The following is a 24,718-nucleotide window of genomic DNA, read 5'->3' as shown; positions in this document are numbered from 1 at the left end:
TCAAACCTTCTCACCTCAAGCCTTCCTTACCTCAACACTTTCTCACGTCAACCCTTTCTCACGTGACCCTTTCTCACCTCAACTCTTTCTCACGTCGACACTTTCTCACATGAACCCTTCCTCACATCAACCCTTTCTCACCTCAACCCTTTCTCACGTCAACCCTTTCTCACGTCAACACTTTCTCACGTAAACCCTTTCTCACGTCAACACTTTCTCACGTCAACCATTTATCACGTCAAACCTTTCTCACGTCAACCATTTCTCACGTTGACCCTTTCTCACCTCAACCTTTTCTCACCTCAACCCTTTCTTACGTTGACACTTTCTCACATGAACTTTCCTCACATCAACCCTTTCTCACCTCAACCCTTTCTCACGTCAACACTTTCTCACGTGAACCTTTCTCACATCAACCCTTTCTCACGTGAACCTTTCTCACGTCGACCCTTTCTCACATGAACCTTTCTCACGTCAACCCTTTCTCACGTCATTACTTTCTCAAGTCGACCCTTTCTCACATGAAGCTTTCTCCCCTAAACCCTTTCTCACGTCGACCTTTGACACGTCAACACTTTCTCACGTCAACCCTTTCTCACGTTGACCCTTTCTCACCTCAACCCTTTCTCACCTCAAGCCTTTCTCACCTCAAGCCTTTCTTACCTCAATCCCTTTCTCACGTAACCCTTTCTCACTTCAACCCTTTCTCACCTCAACCCTTTCTCACGTCGACCCATTTCCCACATTGCCTTTCCTAAACCTCAACCTTTCTCACCTCAAGCCTTTCTCACTTCAAACCTTTCTCACTCAACACTCCTGACCCTCAATGACCTTGCTCACCTAACCCTTTCTCACGTCAACACTTTCTCACAACATTCACTTTCCCCTTTCTCACCTCAACCCTTTCTCACGTAACTTTCTCACTTCATAGCTTTTCACTTCAACCCTTCTCCCAAACTTTCTCACGTAAACCCTTTCTCACGTCATTACTTTCTCCAGTCAACCTTTCTCACGGTCTCCCCTACTAACCTTTCTCACGTGACCCTTTTTCACGTCAACACTTTCTCACGTCAACCATTTATCACGTTGACCCTTTCTCACCTCAAGCCTTTCTCACTTCAACCTTTCTCACCTCAAGCCTTCTTTACCTCAATCCTTTCTCACGTCAACCCTTTCTCACGTCAACCCTTTCTCACCTCAACCCTTTCTCACGTCGACACTTTCTTACGTGAACCTTTCTCACGTGACCCTTTCTCACCTCAAGCCTTTCTCACTTCAAACCTTTCTCACCTCAAGCCTTCCTTACCTCAACACTTTCTCACGTCAACCTTTCTCACACTTTAACCCGTCCTTCTCACGTCGTCACTTTTCTAAACATTTGGAACCTTCCCTAAAACATCACAACCTTTCCTACCTCCAACCACTTTCTCACGTCAACCTTTCTCACTTCACCTTTCTCACCTCAACCCTTCCACTCACACTTTCTCACCGTAACCTTTCCTCACACAAACCCTTTCTCACCTCAACACTTTCTCACCTCAACCATTTCCCACGTTGACCCTTTCTCACCTCAACCCTTTCTCACCTCAAGCCTTTCTCACTTCAAACCTTTCTCACTTCAAGCCTTTCTCACTTCAAACCTTTCTCACGTCAACTTTACAACCCCTTTTCACTTTCAACACTTCTCCAAAAACCTCCTCAAAACCTTTCTCACGTCAACATTCTCACGTCAAGCCTTTCTCCCCTTCAACCCTTTCTCACCTCAACCTTTCTCACGTCGACACTTTCTCACATGAACCTTCCTCACATCAACCCTTTCTCACCTCAACCATTCTTTCTCACGTTGACCCTTTCTCACCTCAACCCTTTCTCACCTCAAGCCTTTCTCACTCCAAACCTTTCTCACTTCAAACCTTTCTCACGTTGACCCTTTCTCACGTCAACCATTTCTCACGTTGACCCTTTCTCACCTCAACCCTTTCTCAACTCAAGCCTTTCTCACTTCAACCTTTTCACCTCAAGCCCTTCTTTACCTCAACCTTTCTCACGTGAACCTTTCTCACGTGACCCTTTCTCACCTCAACCCTTTCTCACGTCAACACTTTCTCACGAACCTTTCTCACATCAACCCTTTCTCACCTCAACCTTTCTCACCTCAAGCCTTTCTCACTTCAAACCTTTCTCACCTCAAGCCTTCCTTACCTCAACACTTTCTCACGTGACCCTTTCTCACCTCAACCCTTTCTCACGTCGACACTTTCTCACGTGAACCTTCCTCACGTCAACCTTTCTCACGTCAACACTTTCTCACGTCAACCATTTATCACGTTGACCCTTTCACCTAAACCCCTTTTCTCACGTCGACCTTTCTCACTTAAACCTTTCTCACATCAACCCTTTCTCACCTCAACACTTTCTCACGTCAACCATTTCTCACGTTACCCCACTTTCTCACCTAAAACCCTTTCTCACGTCAACACTTTTCTAAACCCTGGGACACTTTTCACATGACCTTCCCCCTTTTCACTTAACCCTTTCCTCACCTTCCTACCAACTTTCTCACGTCAACCCTTTCTCACGTGACCCTTTCTCACCTCAACTCCTTCTCCTCACCTTTCCACATGAACCTTCTCACTTCAAACCTTTCTAAACTTCAAACCCTTCCGTCACCTTCCAAACTTTCTCACGTAACCCTTTCTCACGTCAACCTTATCACTAAAACCTTTCTCACGTCAACCATTTCTCACGTTGACCCTTTCTCACCTCAACCCTTTCTCACCTCAACCCTTTCTCACGTCGACACTTTCTCACATGAACCTTCCTCACATCAACCCTTTCTCACCTCAACCCTTTCTCACGTTGACCCTTTCTCACCTCCAAACCCTTCTCCCCGTGAACCTTTCTCACTCAACCCTTCTCACATGAACCTTTCTCACGTCAACCTTTCTCACGTCATATTTCTCACCTTTGACCCTTTCTCCCCTAACCCTTTCTCAGACCTGAGACCTTTCTCGAAACTTCAAACCTTTCTCACCTCAACCCTCCTTACACTCAAGCACTTTCTCACTCAAGCCCTTTCCCTCAATTCCTTTCTCACGTGACCCTTTCTCACGTCAACACTTTCTCACGTCGACCCTTTCTCACGTCAACCCTTTCTCACGTCAACACTTTCTCACGTGAACCTTCCCACATTCAACCCTTTCTCACCTCAACACTTTCTCACCTCAAGCCTTTCTCACTTCAAACCTTTCTCCACATTTTAAACGCCACCTTTCCACAAACCCTTCCCTCACATCAACCCTTCCCCGTCAACACTTTCTCACGTCAACTTTTCTCACGTAACCCTTTCTCACGTAACCCCTTTTCCTAAACCTTTTCCATTAACCTTTCTCACTTAGACCCTTCCTCACATGAACCTTTCTCACGTCAACCTTTCTCCGTCAACCTTCTCAAGTCGACCCTTCTCACATACTTTCTCCCCTGAACCCTTTCTCACGTGACCTTGACACGTCAACACTTTTCACGTCAACCCTTTATCACGTTGACCCTTTTCTACCTCAGTTTCCCTTTTCTCACCTCAAGCCTCCTTCCCTTCAACCTTTCTTCAACCTCAAGCCTCTTCTACCTCAATCCTTTCTCACGGCCTTTCCCTAAACTTTCCACACCCTTTCTCACCTCAACCCTTCTCACCGTCAAGCCTTTCTCACATGAAACCTTCTCACTCAAGCCTTCCACCTCAACACTTTCTCCCCTAAACCTTTTCTCACTTCCCCAAACCTTTTCTCACCTCAAGGCCTTTCCTTTACACTCAACACTTTCTCACGTGACCCTTTCTCACCTCAACCTTTCTCTCAGCTTTCCCCCACCTTTCTCACATGAAGCCTTCCTTACCTCAACCTTTCTCACGTCAACCTTTCTTACGTCAACCTTTCCCACGTGACCCTTTCTCACCTAAACCCCTTTTCTCACGTCAACACTTTTCCCCTCAACCATTATCCTTACCTCACATCAACCCTTTCTCCTAAACCCTTCAACACCTTCTGACCTCAATCTCCTATTTCTCACGTAACCCTTTCTCACGTCACCCTTTCTCACCTCAACTCTTTCTCACGTCGACACTTTCTCACATGAACCTTCCTCACATCAACCCTTCTACACCTCAAACCTCTTATCAAGTAAACCCTTTCTCACGTCAACACTTTCTAATGTAAACCCTTTCTCACGTCAACACTTTCTCACGTCAACCATTTATCACGTCAAACCTTTCTCACGTCAACCATTTCTCACGTTGACCCTTTCTCACCTCAACCTTTTCTCACCTCAACCCTTTCTCACGTTGACACTTTCTCACATGAACTTTCCTCACATCAACCCTTTCTCACCTCAACCCTTTCTCACGTCAACACTTTCTAACGTGAACCTTTCTCACATCAACCCTTTCTCACGTGAACCTTTCTCACGTCGACCCTTTCTCACATGAACCTTTCTCACGTCAACCCTTTCTCACGTCATTATTTTCTCAAGTCGACCCTTTCTCACATGAAGCTTTCTCCCCTAAACCCTTTCTCACGTCGACCTTTGACACGTCAACACTTTCTCACGTCAACCCTTTCTCACGTTGACCCTTTCTCACCTCAACCCTTTCTCACCTCAACCCTTTTTCACTTCAAGCCTTTCTCACCTCAAGCCTTCTTTACCTCAATCCTTTCTCACGTGACCCTTTCTCACTTCAACCCTTTCTCACTTCAACCCTTTCTCACCTCAACCCTTTCTCACGTCGACACTTTCTCACATGAACCTTCCTCACATCAACCCTTTCTCACCTCAACACTTTCTCACCTCAAGCCTTTCTCACTTCAAACCTTTCTCATCTCAACACTTTCTCACGTCGACACTTTCTCACATGAACCTTCCTCACATCAACCCTTTCTCACCTCAACACTTTCTCACGTCAACCATTTCTCACGTTGACCCTTTCTCACCTCAACCCTTTCTCACCTCAAGCCTTTCTCACTTCAAACCTTTCTCACTTCAAGCCTTCCTTACCTCAACTCTTTCTCACGTAAACCCTTTCTCACGTCAACACTTTCTCCCGTCAACCTTTCTCACGTCGTCCCTTTCTCACGTGAACCTTTCTCACGTGACCCTTTCGCACGTCAACACTTTATCACGTCAACCATTTATCACGTTGACCCTTTCTCACCTCAAGCCTTTCTCACTTCAAACCTTTCTCACCTCAAGCCCTCCTTACCTCAACACTTTCTCACGTCAACCCTTTCTCACGTGACCCTTTCTCACCTCAACCCTTTCTCACGTCGACACTTTCTCACGTCAACCATTTCTCACGTTGACCCTTTCTCACCTCAACCCTTTCTCACCTCAAGCCTTTCTCACTTCAAACCTTTCTCACCTCAAGCCTTCCTTACCTCAACACTTTCTCACGTAAACCCTTTCTCACGTCAACACTTTCTCCCGTCAACCTTTCTCACGTCGTCCCTTTCTCACGTGAACCTTTCTCACGTGAACCTTTCGCACGTCAACACTTTATCACGTCAACCATTTATCACGTTGACCCTTTCTCACCTCAACCCTTTCTCACCTCAAGCCTTTCTCACTTCAAACCTTTCTCACCTCAAGCCCTCCTTACCTCAACACTTTCTCACGTCAACCCTTTCTCACGTGACCCTTTCTCACCTCAACCCTTTCTCACGTCGACACTTTCTCACATGAACCTTCCTCACATCAACCCTTTCTCACGTCAACCCTTTCTTACGTTAACACTTTCTCACGTCGACCCTTTCTCACATGAACCTTTCTCACCTCAACCCTTTCTTACGTCAACCTTTCTCGTGTCAACCTTTCTAAAGTCAACCCTTTCTTACGTCAACCTTTCTCGCGTCAACCTTTCTCATGTCAACCCTTTTTCAGTGTTTCGAATAATAAGTAAAACATGTATATTCGTAAACATAGAAATTGAACATTGTACAAATAATATCAGGTTAATTTTACTGACATGTACATGAGAAAAGAAAAAAAACACGCATTTACATTCTACATTAAAGGAGAAAAGAATAATTACATCTTTCCTTGGCAAATATCAGTAATTGAGTAAAATAAAATCACTTTTTTACAATCCTGAATCAAACCGGTTCGCTAAATAACTAAAATACAACCATACGCATTTACGTAAAGTCCACACAGTATTTTGAGAGCATTTTTTTTTTTTTTATCAGAAATCGAATCAAAGCCTAATTGACACCTTTCCCTCAGCTATTTAAGACTAACAAGTCACGCGTAACGACCGTTTGGGATGACCGTCAAAATCGATCTGAAACAGCTGTTCAGTTGATCAGGACCTTGTAAGTTTGAAGTCCTTAACGGTCTAGAGGTCGTGTTTACCTTCGTCCGGACTTATAGATATGTAATAATGCTTTGTTAGTGATGTATCCGAATTCTCCTTTCATTATGGCGACGAGTATTGCGACAATCGTTTGGCAAACTGTTGCGTCGCAGAACGGAGTTGTTTGGTTCGAGAAACGAAATTGATATATCATACCATTGAAAACACCATGTTGCCGCGATATAAACATCGTATCGTGCATCTGTTAGATTAGCCATCAAAATCATCAAATTTGTCAACATTCGATCACCTTTAGAGTGACATTGTTGTAATTGAATGTCAATTAAATCCATTGAAAATTCAAACCCGACTCAAGCTTTGACCATTCCTGTTCATTCTATCATTAGTTTATTTTTTACCTGTGACGACGGAGGTACAACACAGGTATCCCCTCTAGAGGTAATGATACCTATACTAATGTAGTCAACTTTTAACGTCTTTTAACGTCGAATAATGCAAGCTCAATGTTACATTCAATGATACGAAAATCCTAAATGAAAATGTCAAATTCATGTATACTTCAACTAATCATTACTTCCCACAAATATAGCTACACCTTCATTTCGAAATCATAAACGCTTTTATTTAAACAATACCATGTATATGCGTACTGTTCCATTTCAACGAATTCGTTAAACCTACAATATATATATTTAAACACTTATATATGTATAACAAATCCTCTGTTAGTCTAGTTAGACACTTTACCCATCATTTGAACAAGGAAAAGTGCTTGATTTAACTAACCACAATCTTAATTACTCTTTAACCAAAGTGGCTTGACCGTGAAATGGTATCAGTTTGGAGAAGTCAACGAAGGCATGTTCTCCAAGACTTTTACTGGAAAACGAAAAAAATGCAACTAATCTGTTTGGGTGGTTTTTGAATATATATATATATATATATATATAACATAGTATAATTAGTGTAGCAACATGCATTAGGATTAATATCAAATCTTCCTCAACTTCATTACACTTTCTGATAAAGTACAGTAAAATTCCTGTTCTATTCCTACAAAATTCTTTAAGAATATTAAATATTCGATTAAGTACTGTGCACTAGCCGTAACTGAATATGCATTGAATACTAATTCATATGAAGCTTTGGTCTAAAACCAAACAAAAGACGCCTGATAATCTATATAACGGACTTGTGAGATGGTACAGCAGCACTAGCCGACCAGCTACATTTGTATGTAACTTGTGTATTATACAATGGTGTAAGCCTGCGATAATGCTACAAGGCGAACAATTGTTTACGACATTCGTGAAATACAGAGAGCCATGTTATTGTTTCTAGTCATGAAAGCCGTGGAAAATAGATTACAGAGGAAGAAATCTCGTGATAGCAGATAAAGTATTTAATTAACTAAACAATTCACACTTATGTTTTTATAGGTAGGAATATTAATGTATGACACGGCATGCCGAGCCTGTTTCCGGGCGAGCATCAGCCCCTCGGGGTTATTTCGGAAAGCGTGGACACGGCCTCCCAGTTTGGTAAACTTATAAACATGCATGTTATAGAACGTCGAAGTCATTTTATGTTATGCTGTTATTGTGTTATGGGTATACATGGCCTATTTAAAATGGCAGCGCATACAGGCCACTAAATTTCTGCTCCAAATGACAAGAACCATGTAGGAAGATGATGTCCTAAGTTTCTATTTACCACAGCAGACGCTGGTTCTTACCATTGCAAACCAATTACATCGTATTGGTTTTTTTTTTATGTTCAGAGCTGAAGGGTTTAACTGTTCATCCGACAGCAAACAATATTTCAAATGTCCATACTAATTGTATTGTATTGTAAATTATCCCTGTTGTAGCCGTCCCCGCTCACAAAGACCCGGAAAAGCCACCAAACGCTCCAATTCGACGAAGTTTATGACAGGGGGGATTACCACACGTCCTACTGGTTCATAGCTTGAGTCGAAGAGAGCGAATCGCATCTCCCGCCACAGGAAAGTCCACACAAGGGGAAGTAACTCTTCCGAGATTCCCAACATTATAAAGCCGTGTCGTGGTCATTTACACAACGACACCTAAGCATATGTATGCTTATTATGGAGCGATGCTCCATTCATTTAGACAACGAAAAATCATTCGCATGTATATGTTTATTCATTATATGGACGCTTTATAAGATCCAATGCATGCTTATATCGGACAAGCATAACACATCCCGAAATACGTGTTACATGACTATCAATGGAAGGGTGGCGTAGTGGGTAGCACACTTGCCTATCACCAAGACAGCCGTGGATTTGTTTTCGTTAGTTATGGGTCCATAATTTTTTCAAATGTATACCGGTTGCCTCATGCATAAAGACCCTTATCCATACTACTTCTTGTGTCAACCGGATAGATTTATAACATTTGTGTAAATTTATCTCATAATGCTAAATTAATTGTATGTTCCATTGATCGATAAACCCAATGTCCTGATGTTATGTTGTATTTCATCACCATGAGACATAAATTCATGTAATTATTTGACTAGCTTTATTAACTAGTCGTTATTTATGTCTGTAATCAGAAGTTAACTGGGCGAGAATGATGTTCCCTGCGAAAAAAAACAGCCACGAAAAAGGCTAACATTGCAGTAATTTCCTCTACACAGTATTGATGTACGTTATGTTACAGACATATGTTTTAACGATCTGGTCATAGTATACTTATTTTTTTCAAGGGACTAACACTTTAACTGGGTCCCTGAAGATGTTCGAGGTGAAGATAAATATAATTTCCTTCTAGGAGATGTCATGAGCGATGTTTGGGATTGAAAGTTTGGAATTCTAGAAGGGAAGGTTAGGAAATCAAAATTGATTTGTACAATTGTTGAAATATAACAGAGGGGGCGAAGTCACCATCTATTGGCCAAACTCGGGGCCTAACAAATCACAAGCAATGGTTGCCTGCAGTTTCAAACAGATAATAATTTTATTAATTTTGACTATACTAACAATGACATATGCTTTTGTTTACCTAACACTTTTAAAACTATATAATTGACGATATTATATGTTTGTTTTCGTGTTATCCGATCGAAGTACGTCATACATCAGAGAAAGTTTTATCAATTACAAGGTATGCCTGCTTTTTACAGTAAAAATGTCTATATTATTGGGATTTATAGCTGTTGATTAATATGATACCAGGTAAATATTGGCCACTGTAGGTTTACACAGAGCGACACGGTATATAACTGATAATCAATATAAATTCCTTGTTAATTGCTGTTGGTGTATATGAATGTTTTATATTGACAGGTATAAAACCAGATTATTATTATATGTCATGTTTTACATGTTATGGTTTTGACAGTCTACCCCCAAATGACACTAGCGGGTTTATGTACCACGCTTCATTACGTTAAAACTACCGAGAGTAACAAATCAACATTTAAAACAGACACACTTGGAGACTTTTCTTACATTGTCAATTAACAAATATATGCTTGGTCAGCTTGATTAGCTTGGAAAATTTAGACTGTGATATTATTTTAATCGAATTAATCGCAAAAAAAACCTGGAATAATTAAAATGTAAACGTTTTGTAAGTTAATAACAATAGAGTAATTGAAAAGTAACGTGTCTGAGTGTTTATCTTACTTTTTAACTTTTGGCGGTGAAGCTGAATTATAAAATATCATTTATCTCCGATGAGCGTCATGGTATTGGCTATCTCTGAAATCGCGCCTTAATTACCATCACAGTAGTGGAGTATGCGATAAGCGTACAATTACATTTTATGAAGATTCTTCAAAGACATCGTTAACATTTTGAAAATCCATAAATTTTAATTTAGATTGTTGCATGTTATTCTCAAACAAATATAAATTATAAAGATATATTAAGATTTTGAACGTGATGCGATAGTTAATTACTTTTATGTCTATCTGAATGTAATTGGAAATTTAGATAACAGACATAATCACCCCAACACCACATAAAATATATCAGTAATCAATATGGAAAACACCGTTACAGGCATGGAGACCAGACACGAAAGTTTACTGGCGGAATGTGGTAAGGCGTATGGTGCCAAAATGAGGACATGACAGTGGCGAAGTTATTATTGATCAGAAAATGTCTCATTGCATCCATTCACATCAAAATTTTTGTAATAATTCAACTATATTTTGGCATTTTTCATAATAGTTTTAACAAAACAGATTATAAAAGAACTAAAAATAAATGAGTAGATATATAAACACTTAATCAAAATAGTTACCAGGATTGAATATTTTTTAGAAGGTTTTGACTACAAGCAAACGTTTGCTGACATACTTCTCATTATGAGAATGCGACCAAACCCGGACCTGACCTATAATTGTATGGCGGGTGTCGCCGTGACCTAGATTTGTATGGCGGGTTTCGCCGTGACCTAGATTTGTACGGCGGGTATCGCCGTGACCTAAAATTGTACGGCGGGTGACGTCGTGACCTATATTTCTACGACGGGTGTCGCCGTGACCTAGATTTTTACGGCGGGTGACGTCGTGACCTAGATTTGTACTGCAGGTGTTGCCGTGACCTAGATTTGTACGGTGGGTGACGTCGTGACCTAGATTTGTACGGCGGGTGTCGCCGTGACCTAGATTTGTATGGCGGTGGTCGCCGTGACCTAGATTTGTATGGCGGGTGATGTCGATGAAGCAGAAGACGCTTACTATTCTGGAACACCTGGTCTTATCATTTCAGTATTTTCCGGGTTAGGTTTCATTCTAAAAAAAAACAAGTGTTGTGTTTACAACGGACTCGTTGATATGAACAGGCATCAAGCTTATGTCGCAGGAAAAGGAATATTTCAAAATAGGTCATTATGTCGACCATAACACTAGTCCAGAGTCATTCTGTATGATTCCCAAACAATAAGATGCTGACCATAAACTTTTCTCATGGCCATCATCATCTGTATCTCTCGATTTTTGTTCGTATGTTCCTTAATCTCTCATCAGAAGTAGACATGTTGTTTTGTTTGGGGTTTTTTTTTCTAACGGAACAGTTATAGTCAATGGAAAACACGGCCTGACTGTTATGTAAATATTTTCTTTTGTATAGAAGTTCAATATATCATTTATCGTATTCATTCAAACTAATCTGATACAACCAATAAATGTGACATGTATGAAAATAAAAACATTCCTTGAACTGTTTGCGTAGCAAGTAAATATATCAAAATGTGTTTTAAAATAATATCGATTTTTACTTTATACTTATATTTGAATTTCGTTACGGATATCATTGCTAGAACGCCGTCTTCTATCATATACAATTACAATACTCTACGGGATAAACTTTAACCAATTTCTATTATTGATAACGGCATGAAGCATACAGTGATAACGGTATTGCTGTTATGAAAACACTATTCCTGCAAAAAAACATAATTCGCACAGTTCTAAAATTCCAAAGAAGACGTAAATAATACTAATGGAATGATAAACTGGTATATACGGAATGAAGGCATAATGTACGATCTGAAATCTGAGTCTGATGTATTTGAGAAGGGTTTTGAGCCTGATGTATTTTAGGGGTTTTTGAGACAGATGTATTTGAGGGTGTTTTAGCCTTATGTATTTGATACCTTCTTGAGTCTGGTGTATTTGAGACGTTCTTGAGTCTGGTGTATTTGAGACGTTCTTGAGTCTGGTGTATTTGAGACGTTCTTGAGTCTGGTGTATTTGAGACGTTCTTGAGTCTGGTGTATTTGAGACGTTCTTGAGTCTGGTGTATTTGACTAATTTCTGAGACTGATGTAAGGTCCAAAGAGAACCTGCATATGAAGTTTGATAAATATCCTTTCATTTCTTCACAAGTCGAACAGACGAACGACAGACATACCACGTACGGAGAGCAATTCGAGTAAGGATAAGAAATGACTAACAAAAATACAAAATCTCTTACTTCTAATAAAGGGGAAAACAGAACAAACGATAGACTTAATCAGAATACATGCTCGGAAGATATCTCTTTCGTACTCGGAAATGTAAATCATCATGGATTAAAGTACAACAGATCGGCATCGCTCACGACTCATACTGTAAACTCAAATACATCAGACTCAAAACCTCCCTCAAATACATCAGGCTCAAAACCTCCCTCAAATACATCAGGCTCAAAACCTCCCTCAAATACATCAGGCTCACAACCTCCCTCAAATACATCAGGCTCAAAACCTTTCTCAAATACATCAGGCTCAAAACCTCCCTCAAATACATCAGGCTCAAAACCTCTCTCAAATACATCAGGCTCAAAACCTCCCTCAAATACATCAGGCTCAAAACCTCCCACAAATACATCAGGCTCAAAACCTCCCTCAAATACATCAGGCTCAAAACCTCCCTCAAATCCATCAGGCTCAAAACCTCCCTCAAATTCATCAGGCTCAAAACCTCCCACAAATACATCAGGCTCAAAACCTCTCTCAAATACATCAGGCTCAAAACCTCTCTCAAATACATCAGGCTCAAAACCTCCCTCAAATACATCAGGCTCAAAACCTCCCTCAAATACATCAGGCTCAAAACCTCCCACAAATACATCAGGCTCAAACAAAACTCCCTCAAACACGTCAGGCTCATCTCTGTTATGTTTTAATGTTGATATTTTACGGTTTCGTCTAATTTTTATATCCCATTTTGAAACAAATATCCGTGTTGTCCTATTGTATATATATGTGAGTAAAATTATAAAAATCATGAAAAAAAAGTTTTAATTCTCTTAATTGTGGACATTTTTCCTAACAAGCTGAATACAGATGACAACCCTCAAACAAGATTTTCCCCTTTAACATGCTGATCATAGATGACAAATCCCAAACAAGATGTTTCCTCCTTTAACATGCTGACTACAGATGACAACCCTCAAACAAGATTTCCCCCTTTAACATGCTGAATTTAGATGACAACCCTCAACAAGATGTTTCCTCCTTTAACATGCTGAATTTAGATGACAACCCTCAAATAAGATGTTTCCCCTTTAACATGCTGAATTTAGATGACAACCCTCAAACAAGATGTTTCCCCCTTTAACATGCTGAATTTAGATGACAACCCTCCAACAAGATGTTTCCTCCTTTAACATGCTGAATTTAGATGACAACCCTCAAACAAGATGTTTCCCCCTTTAACATGCTGAATTTAGATGACAACCCTCAAACAAGATGTCTCCTCCTTTAACATGCTGAATTTAGATGACAACCCCAAATAAGATATTTCCCCTTTAACATGCTGAATTTAGATGACAACCCTCAAACAAGAGTTCAACATTCTGAATAGTACAACCAAACAAGATACCCTAATAGATACCACAACAGTAAAAACAAATACAACATATACCACAGAGAGTATAACAAAATGCAACATAGTACAAAAGACTACAATAGATACAACATAATACAACAGAGTTAAACATAGTACAACATAGTACAACATAGTAAAACATAGTACAAAAGACTACAATAGATACAACATAATACAACAGAGTACAACATAGTACAACAACATAGTACAACATAGTAAAACATAGTACAAAAGACTACAATAGATACAACATAATACAACAGAGTACAACATAGTACAACATAGTAAAACATAGTAAAACATAGTTAAACATAGTAAAACATAGTACAAAAGACTACAATAGATACACGGATACAACATAATGCAACAGAGTACAAAATAGTACAACATAGTACAAAATAGTACAACATAGTACAACATAGTACAACATAGTACAACAGAGTACAACATAGTACAACATAGTAAAACATAGTAAAACATAGTTAAACATAGTAAAACATAGTACAAAAGACTACAATAGATACACGGATACAACATAATGCAACAGAGTACAAAATACATGTAGTACAACATAGTACAAAATAGTACAAAATAGTACAACATAGTACAAAAGACTACAATAGATACAACACATACCACAGAGTACATCAGATACAACATACTACAACAGAGTACAAAAAACTACAATAGATACAACATACTACAACAGAGTACAAAATACTACATCAGAGTACAAAATAGTACAACATAGTACAACATGGTACAACATAGTTCAACAGTACGACATTATGCAACAGAGTACACGCGATACAACACATATATCACACACAACAAATATCAATCATACAACAGATACAACAGAGTACCCTCTTCATGCCGGGGACTTTTTTGTCAACCTGATTGACACCGTCAGAAGAAAAAAAAGCATCAAATAACCAAAAAGTGGGTATATTTGATCCAAAAACCTTAAATTGAGGTTTATTTCCCTACACGACCAGGGATGTTATGTAAACACACAACATTTGTATATTACACACCTTGTTGTTGTAACGGACTTCACATGCATAGCATGTGTCACTGAAATGTTGTCAATAAATCTAACTTTATGATTGAAAATAACAAATTGTTGTAACAAATTCTTCGGCGTATATTGCAATAAAAATGATTTCGATTAAATTTCTTGGCAAATATTTCGACATCAGACTGTCAATTCAACTTAATATAAAGTTATTGTATATGACCAATTTGCCTGTTCTATTTATGAAATCTATTCTGTTTCATAAGCCAGACATAGTTAAATAGTCTGTTGTGAATAACAATGCATTTTCCCTTAATCTGTTTTCGTTTTCGGTTCACATGCTTAATGATATTTTTTCGATTTTCGATATGGAAATTGACATGTGTGTGTTTATATATAGCAAGTATAAACATTTAATTCTAAATGTTAAATATTATCATTTATTTTTTAGGTCAGCGAATAAACAATAAGCACACTGTTATATTTAAACTTAGAAGGTTGAACGACCAGAAAAAAACATACATATTCTTTTCTCATAATAGACATTTTGCAGGCCTGACAACCTTTTCGGGAAAACTTTTTTTACATAATATTTCAGATTAGACAAATTGCACTATTCAACCGGAACCTCACATATGTGTTATTTACGAGCATTATATCCCCGAGGCGAAGCTACTTTTTGTATTATACAAATAAAATGACATCATACAAAATAATAATATAATCTCTTAAACTATTAATCAGACTTCGAAACCGAACAGGATGTATTTTATTTGTGCGTTTCCAAAACCTCTTTACGTCCATAAAGTTCCAACAAGTTTAAAACAAGATTAAATGGGTAAGGACAGTGTCCGTTGTGGGCCGACACACCTGTTCTCTACATGTCTAATATTTCGATTGAACCACGCCATTTGGTGTGGCAGAATCAGAACGCTTCCCACGTTGTACCATCTTCCGCCCCAACCGAGCCCTCTCTGTGTTTTACTCGTTTGGAAGCACTGGATTAAAATCGTTCGACTTGACATGAATATTTATATTTTTATTGATCAAGATGCTTCATATTAAGGAAGCTCTTCTTCGATCGAAAAATAAAAACGGCATTTTGTGTTGATTGATATCTTGCAAAATATAAAAAGCGGTAAGAAATAAAACGACGTTTTTGAATTCCACTCAAATTCCCATTGTTATCATCTACGGAACCAATCAGATTACTGAAGATAGATCACGTGGGTACCGACATTGATGCGTAGGTCAGTAGCTTTTAAGGGTAAAATAAGAAAATATCCAGTATATTAAAAAGTGTTATTTAGAAGTGAAAAGTTTTCTCTGCATTAAAATACGCCTAGTTGAGTAAGGAAAAGCAATATCAATATAAATGTAATGACTTCTAAGCATAGTTCAAAGGTCGTAATGGTAGTAGCATCATGATAAGGTAGCACACCACAGTAGGATAGCCTGGCCATGGGCGATTTTTGTTAAACAAATAACTCCTGTATTATGATATGTATAAAGAAATCGGTCGGGGAGGGGGGGGGGGTTGCTACACTCATTATGAGGTAGTACATACAGGCTTCACATTTGTTAAAACTAAAATAAATAAATTCGTTCCGGATTTTAAATATCCGGATTTTCCTAAAGTGTGTGTGGTGTGTTCAGAAAACATGGGAAATTTAAGTTTTGCCTACAACCAACAATGGAGGCTCATAATCAAGGAAAGAGAGTGTGAAAACTGTATGTACAACGTATATCAGAACAAGATTAATTCTGTCTTTAGGATAGAGATCTTTAATTTCAAATAGGTTTCAGGGAAAAAAAATGACATTTTCGGTCAAATGTCATAATTTAATTTTTTTTTTAAAGCTATTTTTAAGTTGTTATCAAGGTATTCACAGCTCTAATAAAACAAAGAAAAAATAAGTTTCCTTATCGTTCAGAGCTGTATTAAAATTGCAAATGTTGTACAGATTACAAATATATATACTTTATTAGAGTTAATATGTAGGGTTAACTGGTAATATTTATATATATATCTAAAACATGTGCCATATTTTTCAGAACTGGGCATTTTTATTGTACACTGCTACCTTAAAGCATTAAGTGCACCAAACAATTTGCCTTATGTGAATATTCAGATCGAAGTCCATAGAAAGAAGTTATGTTGATAACGTAAATGAGATTTACTGCAATTTGAGAAGTATATTCCATACATATAGCTAGCAGCTTTATGTTACAGTTACAGGTTTAAATTCATCATCTGACAGGCCGTGTGCAATACATGTTGCTCATTACAGATATTTGTCGAGAAAATCAACAGTTCTCCGTGTATGCATATGATATTTAGTTTTTCCAAAATAGCAAAGTTGTTTTGTCCGACTAGGATGAGTACCCTGCATTGATACTAGAGTAAAATAAAATAAGGTTGAAAAAAGGAAGATAAATTCCATCCATTAGGAAAGTCACACAACTAAAAATGGACCAATTTCAATGTATGATAAGGGATGGCATTAACATCATGATTAAGTTAACTAGTTGGCAAAAACTTCGAAAACTATAAAGTAACATTAAGTATACTGTAAATCACTTGGGTTTCGCATGATATTTATTTTCGCGTTAATACGCGAGGAGAGTCAATCACGAATTCAAATCCCTCGCAATTATTTTTACATCGAAAATAACATTTTTGGATGACAGCCAAGCTATAGGTAACCTATATATGAGTCTTGCAGAGTCCCTGACTCTCATACTCACGAATTAAAGTCATTTCTAGATCAGCGTTCACGTAATCATGTATTTATGAATATGTCTGAAGAGGTAAGCATGTGAAATAAAGTATCCGCGAAGACTAAGCTATTTAGAGTAATACATAGTTTCTTATAATAAGATGCTGGGAAAGTAAATGTTTTTGATAAATAATCGAAAGTCGACCAGCCATACAATTATAGTGCGCAAATTATTTCGAGTTAAAGTTGAAATGTTGAAATATGTATTTTAAGCGTAAAGTAGAAATAAAATATTTTTATCTTTTCACCTACATTTTAGTTCTGGTAGAGTTTCGTCCCAAAAATACTCTTTAAAATAGAGATGTAACTTTTGATAAATTTGTGTATTGTCTTCCACGGTATCGACTACGAAATCATTTCTTGTTTGCTCTGTCACGAGACTTGAGGAGAATGCTTTGGCGCAATTTGGATTGATGTGTTGTATACAGTAAAGGCGACTTCGATCCTTACTCAACACCGAAGCGGCGTAAATGTACATGCAATGTATCAATATTGACATTTGTAGAAATATATAAATCCTTCTTAAATTTGGTGAACTCAAATTTTAACGTATGAAATTTAAACAGATTAACGTTATGAGTCGACGACCTTTAGATGATACAATGATACATTTACCACAGAAAACAATATGTATAAACCTGACATTTAAAATAATGATATTTTAGTGGAATTATGTCATAGTGAAAAGCTCTAAAATACCGTTTAACTCTATTAGAGTGTCTGCTTTATATGACACTTATTTTTTTCTTCCTGCTATAACATAAACTTTAACCGTCCTCATATGACGCTTGCTGTTGCGATTACATAAAAGGACCAACAAACTATTACTGACTGAAATGTAAGATGAACAACGTGTTAAATAAAAGGTGTTTGTATTAATTAGCATAACTCAGTTCTAGGTGTAAAACCATAAGATGTTATGGTCGACAATATGATTGGAATCATTCTATTTCCCTATGTGCTATGCCTTTAGACGTGTTTTATCTTGTTGCTATGACCAGTAGTTCTATTGTCACCACCCCAACTCTCGTTTGAGTTTCTAACCTAACCCGGATGAGATCTATGAGTGACTTGGATGTAACTGTTAAGTAGCAGAGGACGCTTACTTTACCGGAGCACATGGTCTTAATCTGCTTGTACTTTTTCGGGAGTCTCCTAACAGATATGTATCTTATTCATAATTTGCACTCATTCTACTGTTATGTTTATGTCGATATTTGTTGGTTGTTTCTATATAAGATATATATTGTCTTTATTTCATAGTCATCCGATTTCGGATTAAAAAGGAATTTGAATGTAAAGTTTTACTATTTAAAGAGCAAAATTTGCCAAAAACAATTGTACATTCAAGTATAAAAGAGGATAAAGTACGTATTTGTATAATTAAATGTATTATCAATATGTCGAATTGTAAAATCGATGTTCCTTTTTTAAACTCAACCTCCGTATTAAACAAAGGTATTTGTTTTTTTCAAGTACGGACATTCAATAATATTTCAAAATCCTGCTGATCATTTGCTTAAGCGAGGTTAGCGCGTGTCGTCGATGAAAGTAAAGACGCTTTTCATCCTGGAATCATTGATTTTATTTTCGTTCTACTTTTTCAAGAGTATCTATGCGAATGCAGATCTATATTTTGTTAGCTTTTTTCATCCTCAATTTTTGATTTCGGAATCAATTGTTCGGTTTAATGATACTCTACTGTTTTTATAAACCTTCTAACATACCGATGTTTAACAAGGCCGTATTGGCAAATCCAGTTCGTTTCTCCGTTAGCTAGATTGTTAAAGAATCACACATCCATATATGTACATTTCATATTTAAGATTGTATATATTCACCTTTTTTATGAAGACAGAATCTGTGAGTAAATCATGTCCTTATTTAGCATATCATAAGTACACTGTGTAAGCGCTGTCTTATGCTAATGAAGCCATTTGGTAGAGCAGTGTGTACGATGGCAACTGATACCTTCCATCAGTACATCGAGAGGAGGGTCTCGCTCGCTGGGTTGTATGTCAACAAGACGGAACAGATTCGTTCACTTCAAATGGCCTATAGGAATTTGTCGTTGTTTTATTGTTGTCAAACTCTAAATAACACGTTACCCTTAAATCGCAATTTCAATATATCGTTAAAGTAGAGACTGACGTATCAGCCTGCAGTAAATGAGAATTGACTATCTGTAAATGTAGTTTTTGAGGAGAATTGATGATGGCGCTACGTCAGGGAGGAAGACAGCTACTCCGTTTACGTAACAGATTTTATACGGGTTTGAAATAAGACACTGTTATCTAATGTAATTTAAGCGTAGATAAGGTAAACAATATCTACCGAATCTCATATGCATTATTTTAGTGCGTTTGAGCGATGTGAACAGAGTATGAAACACTTTAGAGTTCCGAATATATTTCAAATATGGCGTATCTTGAATCTTAAATTATAAATGTAAAACTAAAACTAGTTAGAAATTAAATTTTGTGGCTGAAATATTTTCCTAACCTTGAAAGATTATGAATTACTGGGACATGTTTGTACGGAATGCAAACTGTCTTCTTTCAAGCCTTAAACCTTAAGGTTTCTATTGTCGATTTAAATGCGAGCTATGCGACACATGCCATCTTGCGTGTTAGCGCAATGCGATATGTTTGCATTATGTGTCCTGGTACCTATCGCCCCTTCATCGCTCTTCACGTCTGTTTATCTTAAAGAAATTTAAACCTCGGGTGTCCTACTGACCCCTGTGTATGCTAACACCATTTCATTAGCAGTGACCTACATTCCGATTTGCAAATTGACATCTCTAACAAAGTCTTCAATGATCCTCTTGGGGTGTCAAGTACAGTGATGGATGGAATGGGGAAACAAAGGCTAGACTTCGTGTGTCTTTCCGATAAGGACTTACAACATGGACAGGTTGGTCAGATTTGACAACATAAATACGATTCATGTGTGAGCAACACCATTAACATTAAATCTAGTTCAATATTAAATGTATTTATCTTGTTTTTGGTTAAAACTTAAAATAAATTTATCTTGGCCACAGTAGGCTATTTGTTGGTCTGACGTCACATAAACGGTCCATATGGTTAGTTCATCATTAAACAAGATTATCGCATTCAAATGTCGTGGTATAGAAAATTTAACCCTAGATGAAGCCGTTTCTCAGAACACCTCTTTCACGGAGGCCTTGTAAGGAAATAAAGTAGCAGTAGCATGCAACGTAATCGTGTACATACGTAAAGAAAGTTAAAGATTTGCAATGGCCATCCTATTGCGGCCACAAACAGTGGAATTTCCAGATGGTAATGTTTTGAAACAACAGGCCATTTTGTTCAAAACCTAGAATTATGGCTACGTGTTAGCGCTGAAATTATTGTTGACAGAGGATTTAGGGTTGTCCTTGACTTCACCAAGTCATCTGGTTTGGAATCACGCATGCCTTCATACTTGGTAGACTTGGTATGACATGGAAGCAAAGACAGGCAATGCACAAAACACGATGGATCGCAGAAATTTATCAAGGACGATTCAAACAATCTCCACTGTTTGAATCGTCAAGATTCGGCTGTCTTCAAATTACTTTATTAAAACAATGGAATAGATTGTTAGAATTAATACTGGATGTTTAAATGTTATCCATTTCTCCATATATGTTATCTGTCTATCGCCCGTGAATAAAAAAAGATCGTCAGCTAGCAAGCAGAATATTGACCGGGCTCTCATTGGAGAATAAATTCTTTGGCAGATCGAGTTATCAATGAGCCTCATCTAAGTCAAAGGCCACGATTAGAGTGAAAAAAAGTTGAGTTGTGCTAAAAAAAAGGGTAGGAATGTCACCAGCACGCTGATGGCTCATCCAGGGACAAATACGTTTTCGTCACAAATTCCAGACCAAAATAAGGTTTGAATAGCGGTCAATGCGTACAAAAATGAGTATACCACAAATCATTATTGTCAGTGTCCAGCAGGCAAAGCCAATGGGTATGTCTTCCGCCACACTGCAAGGATCCTGTGCTATCTTGGTCAAATCGCTAACCAAACACGGACTTAATATATACATTCACAGGCAAAGAAGTTCACCCAAGCTGTGTGCAACTGAAGCTGAATGTTGCCGTTGACAAACACAAAGCAACATAACCGAGTCTGGCCGGGTTGAAACAATACACGTACCTGGTACATACATTATTATGAAATGTTGATTGCATGTCTAATAAAGTACAATGCAATGTTTTTTAACTCCTCATAATCATTTAGAATCCTGCAAAAGTATATCTTGTATAAAAATAAACATAGAAACTGCAATGCCACTTCCTCTGGATAGAAGGGTATAAAACACATAACAAATTAAACCCCCAAATTGGTATACCTGTGCGTTGTGAGAGGATTGTTTGTCTCGGTAACCTAACCCAAAAACCGCTACATAGATGTCGGTGGAAATACAATACATAGTTTTCTTTCAGGGTCCCCAAAACCAGGCAGGTTAATGGATCGAGACCAGACAACTAGTTAGCCAAATATCGGCAACTTTGCTTATATCATTTACTAACAAAATATCATATTATTATTTACGTTCATGGACAGCATACTTCTTTTAAGTGAATAGTTTCAACGCTATTGCTTTGTGGCATTTCATCAGGTATGACAGTTTCTTTATCGTCTTTAACATTAATCATTACTGAATGACCTCTACCAATCAGTAAGTATGTCATATTAACATGAAATTATTTTCAATTTGGTGAAGATTCTATTTTTTTTTTTTTTTTTTTTTTTATTAAAATGATTTGAAGAATGTTTATATATCATTTATTTAACTACACACTACTTTTAATCAAAAGCTATAAAACTATTTTCTCGAGTTTTATTATGTTCTGAAATAACTTATGTGTTAAGAGAATACACATAACCTACTTTTTAAATGATTTTGAATGTTTGACAAGGGTTAAACATCAACATTGAGATTGTTTAAGTTGAAAAATACTTTATATTTCCCTCCCCAAGTTAAATTGTGAGTACAGTTGTCATTTCAAAACGATCCTAAATAAAGCAGAAAATGGAATAACAAATGTCTTAAACAAATCTGAGACAAAATTATGTTCAAAAAAGGCGTACCTCTGTGGCACTACAATATATGTACCTGTAAAAAATGAATTACAGACCCTGTGGACCTTTTAAAATTTCACAACTTGAAAAGTAATGACTCGCTTTTTTTTTTTTTTTTTTTCTCGTCTTTTTGTCATCTAAGTAAATGGTTAACCTATACTTGCTCATCAAAACCTGTGTAACTGCTATATATGAATCTATATATTGGATTAATGATTTTACATACTATAGGCGTGCTAACATTCCCGATAAACTCATTATGTGTGTTCACTTTAATGATATTAACGAACGGGATGGTTTATTGACAATAAACCATAACTTGGTCTGCTACGGAAGGTATTCACTAAGATAAATGATCCTTTGGCATTCGTGAACTATGCGTACCATCACCACCATGCAATATCCTTCGTACGCATAACTCTCTGCTAAAATGTCAAAAAAAACAAATATTGATAAGTAAGCGCTCAATTGCGTGCTATTTATTGAACATGATGCAGTCAATACCATAAGAGGAAAGGTCGTTTTGAGTTTCCATACTTTTTCCGAGTGTTTCCATATGAAACAAAATCCAAGTCAATTGGTCCAAACTGACTAATCAGGAAGTGATGTGACACTCGCGAATTGATCCGTCATCCCCCTATCAGCCACAGCAGGCATCGTGGTGCAATTTTGTACGTTCACCCAACGAATGTGCCAATATTTGCGATGTATCATCAAAACGTCATCTCTACCCTACTCCTGATCGAGGAAAGTTCATCTCCCGCCTTACGCCTGACTCACACGGCTACGGTCTAAATATCATTTTGATGGTTAACGTGATGGCCGGAAGCCTATGTGATATAAATGACCGCTGACACGGCGAGATAGGAAGAGTCAGAGCTCGGCCATCATTAGCATTGGGTCCTGAACTGAAATGGTCAATCATGTCCTAAAATGACCCTCATGTAAGATCAACAGCAGAAGGAGGGTCTAGACATGTGGTCAGAAAGTGTACCTTGTATAGTTTTCTGCTGTGATTTGTTTATCAACATCTGTTTACCTAACGTCCTAAAGTACACACTAATCAACCGTATCAAATATACTTACCATTTGTGAAGCTATCCATCCCTCGATGAAGTGCCTGACCCACTATCAGGACGCTACTAATGTATGGTTACATCACTACCTTGGCGCTACTAATCTATAGTTACATCACTATCTGGGCGCCATTAATTTATAGTTACATCACTGTCTGGGCGCCATTAATATATAGCTACATCACTAGCTGGGCGCAATTAATCTATACAACTGTAGTTACATCACTACCTTGGCGCTATTAATATATAGTTACATCACTCTCTAACCACCACTAATCCATATATCACTATCTGGGCGCCATCAATCTATAGTTGAATCACTATCACATCACTTTTAACTTTAATATTGAGAAAAGCGGCTGCAGTTTGACAGTCTGTTGTGTCCTTGTTTAAAGTAAGGGATTATGATACTAATCTCGTTACACCAAAGTCTCATTAAAGCTAATCCAGTCGCACGATTATCTAGTGCAGCGTTTTGCGATTTTCCGTAAGCCAGTCATCCGGAGGTTGGTTAGTAGTTAACAGATGTATATTAATGTGGATATTTTATCGAAGGCGTGCGATATAATTGTAATGATTGATACGTTTAATTCCCATGAATAGTACGACAGGTCCAGAATATACACAAGTTTTTCAAAATCTTTTTTTTTTAAATGGATTACATTAAGGATCATTGTACCTCTCATCGATGTTCAGGCCCATCTTTAGTTTGGGTTTCCACGGTTTTGCCTCCTCGCATCACTGACGAATCCTGGAAGTTCTTATAATACAGCTGCGGTACAGTAATCATACCTACCATCTTAGCAGTAATAACTGCACAGAGGCCTTTATTTATTTATTTATTTATTTATTTTCTCCTTTGTAGAAAACGTTAACTTACCTAAATATCAATCCTTATCCTCTAGGTATATACATTCATGCGCTAGATACTGTCTAATACATGATTTTACATGCATATGTAAACTTTTGAGGTATTTCTTTGTTTCGGAACAAAGACATATATTTCCTTCCGTGTGATAGATAGTATCGG

General features: G+C 37.7%; 1 protein-coding gene across 1 annotated transcript; it reads right to left on the bottom strand.

The window, feature by feature from the left end:
* Window positions 1-12,443: 12,443 nt before the first annotated feature.
* On the bottom strand, window positions 12,444-24,390 carry LOC117334794 (uncharacterized protein DR_0269-like). Its single transcript, XM_033894599.1, has 2 exons — window positions 24,368-24,390; window positions 12,444-12,993 (listed from the first exon to the last, which is right to left on the bottom strand). The coding sequence occupies exons 1-2, from the start codon at window positions 24,388-24,390 to the stop codon at window positions 12,444-12,446; spliced, it is 573 nt and encodes a 190-aa protein (XP_033750490.1).
* Between the last annotated feature and the right edge of the window lie 328 nt (window positions 24,391-24,718).

This window comes from Pecten maximus, chromosome 9 (assembly GCF_902652985.1).
Source record: "Pecten maximus chromosome 9, xPecMax1.1, whole genome shotgun sequence".
Lineage (NCBI taxonomy): Eukaryota > Metazoa > Mollusca > Bivalvia > Pectinida > Pectinidae > Pecten > Pecten maximus.
The sequence above is the reverse complement of the archived record's forward strand: the minus strand, read 5'-3'. Positions and strand labels throughout refer to the sequence as shown.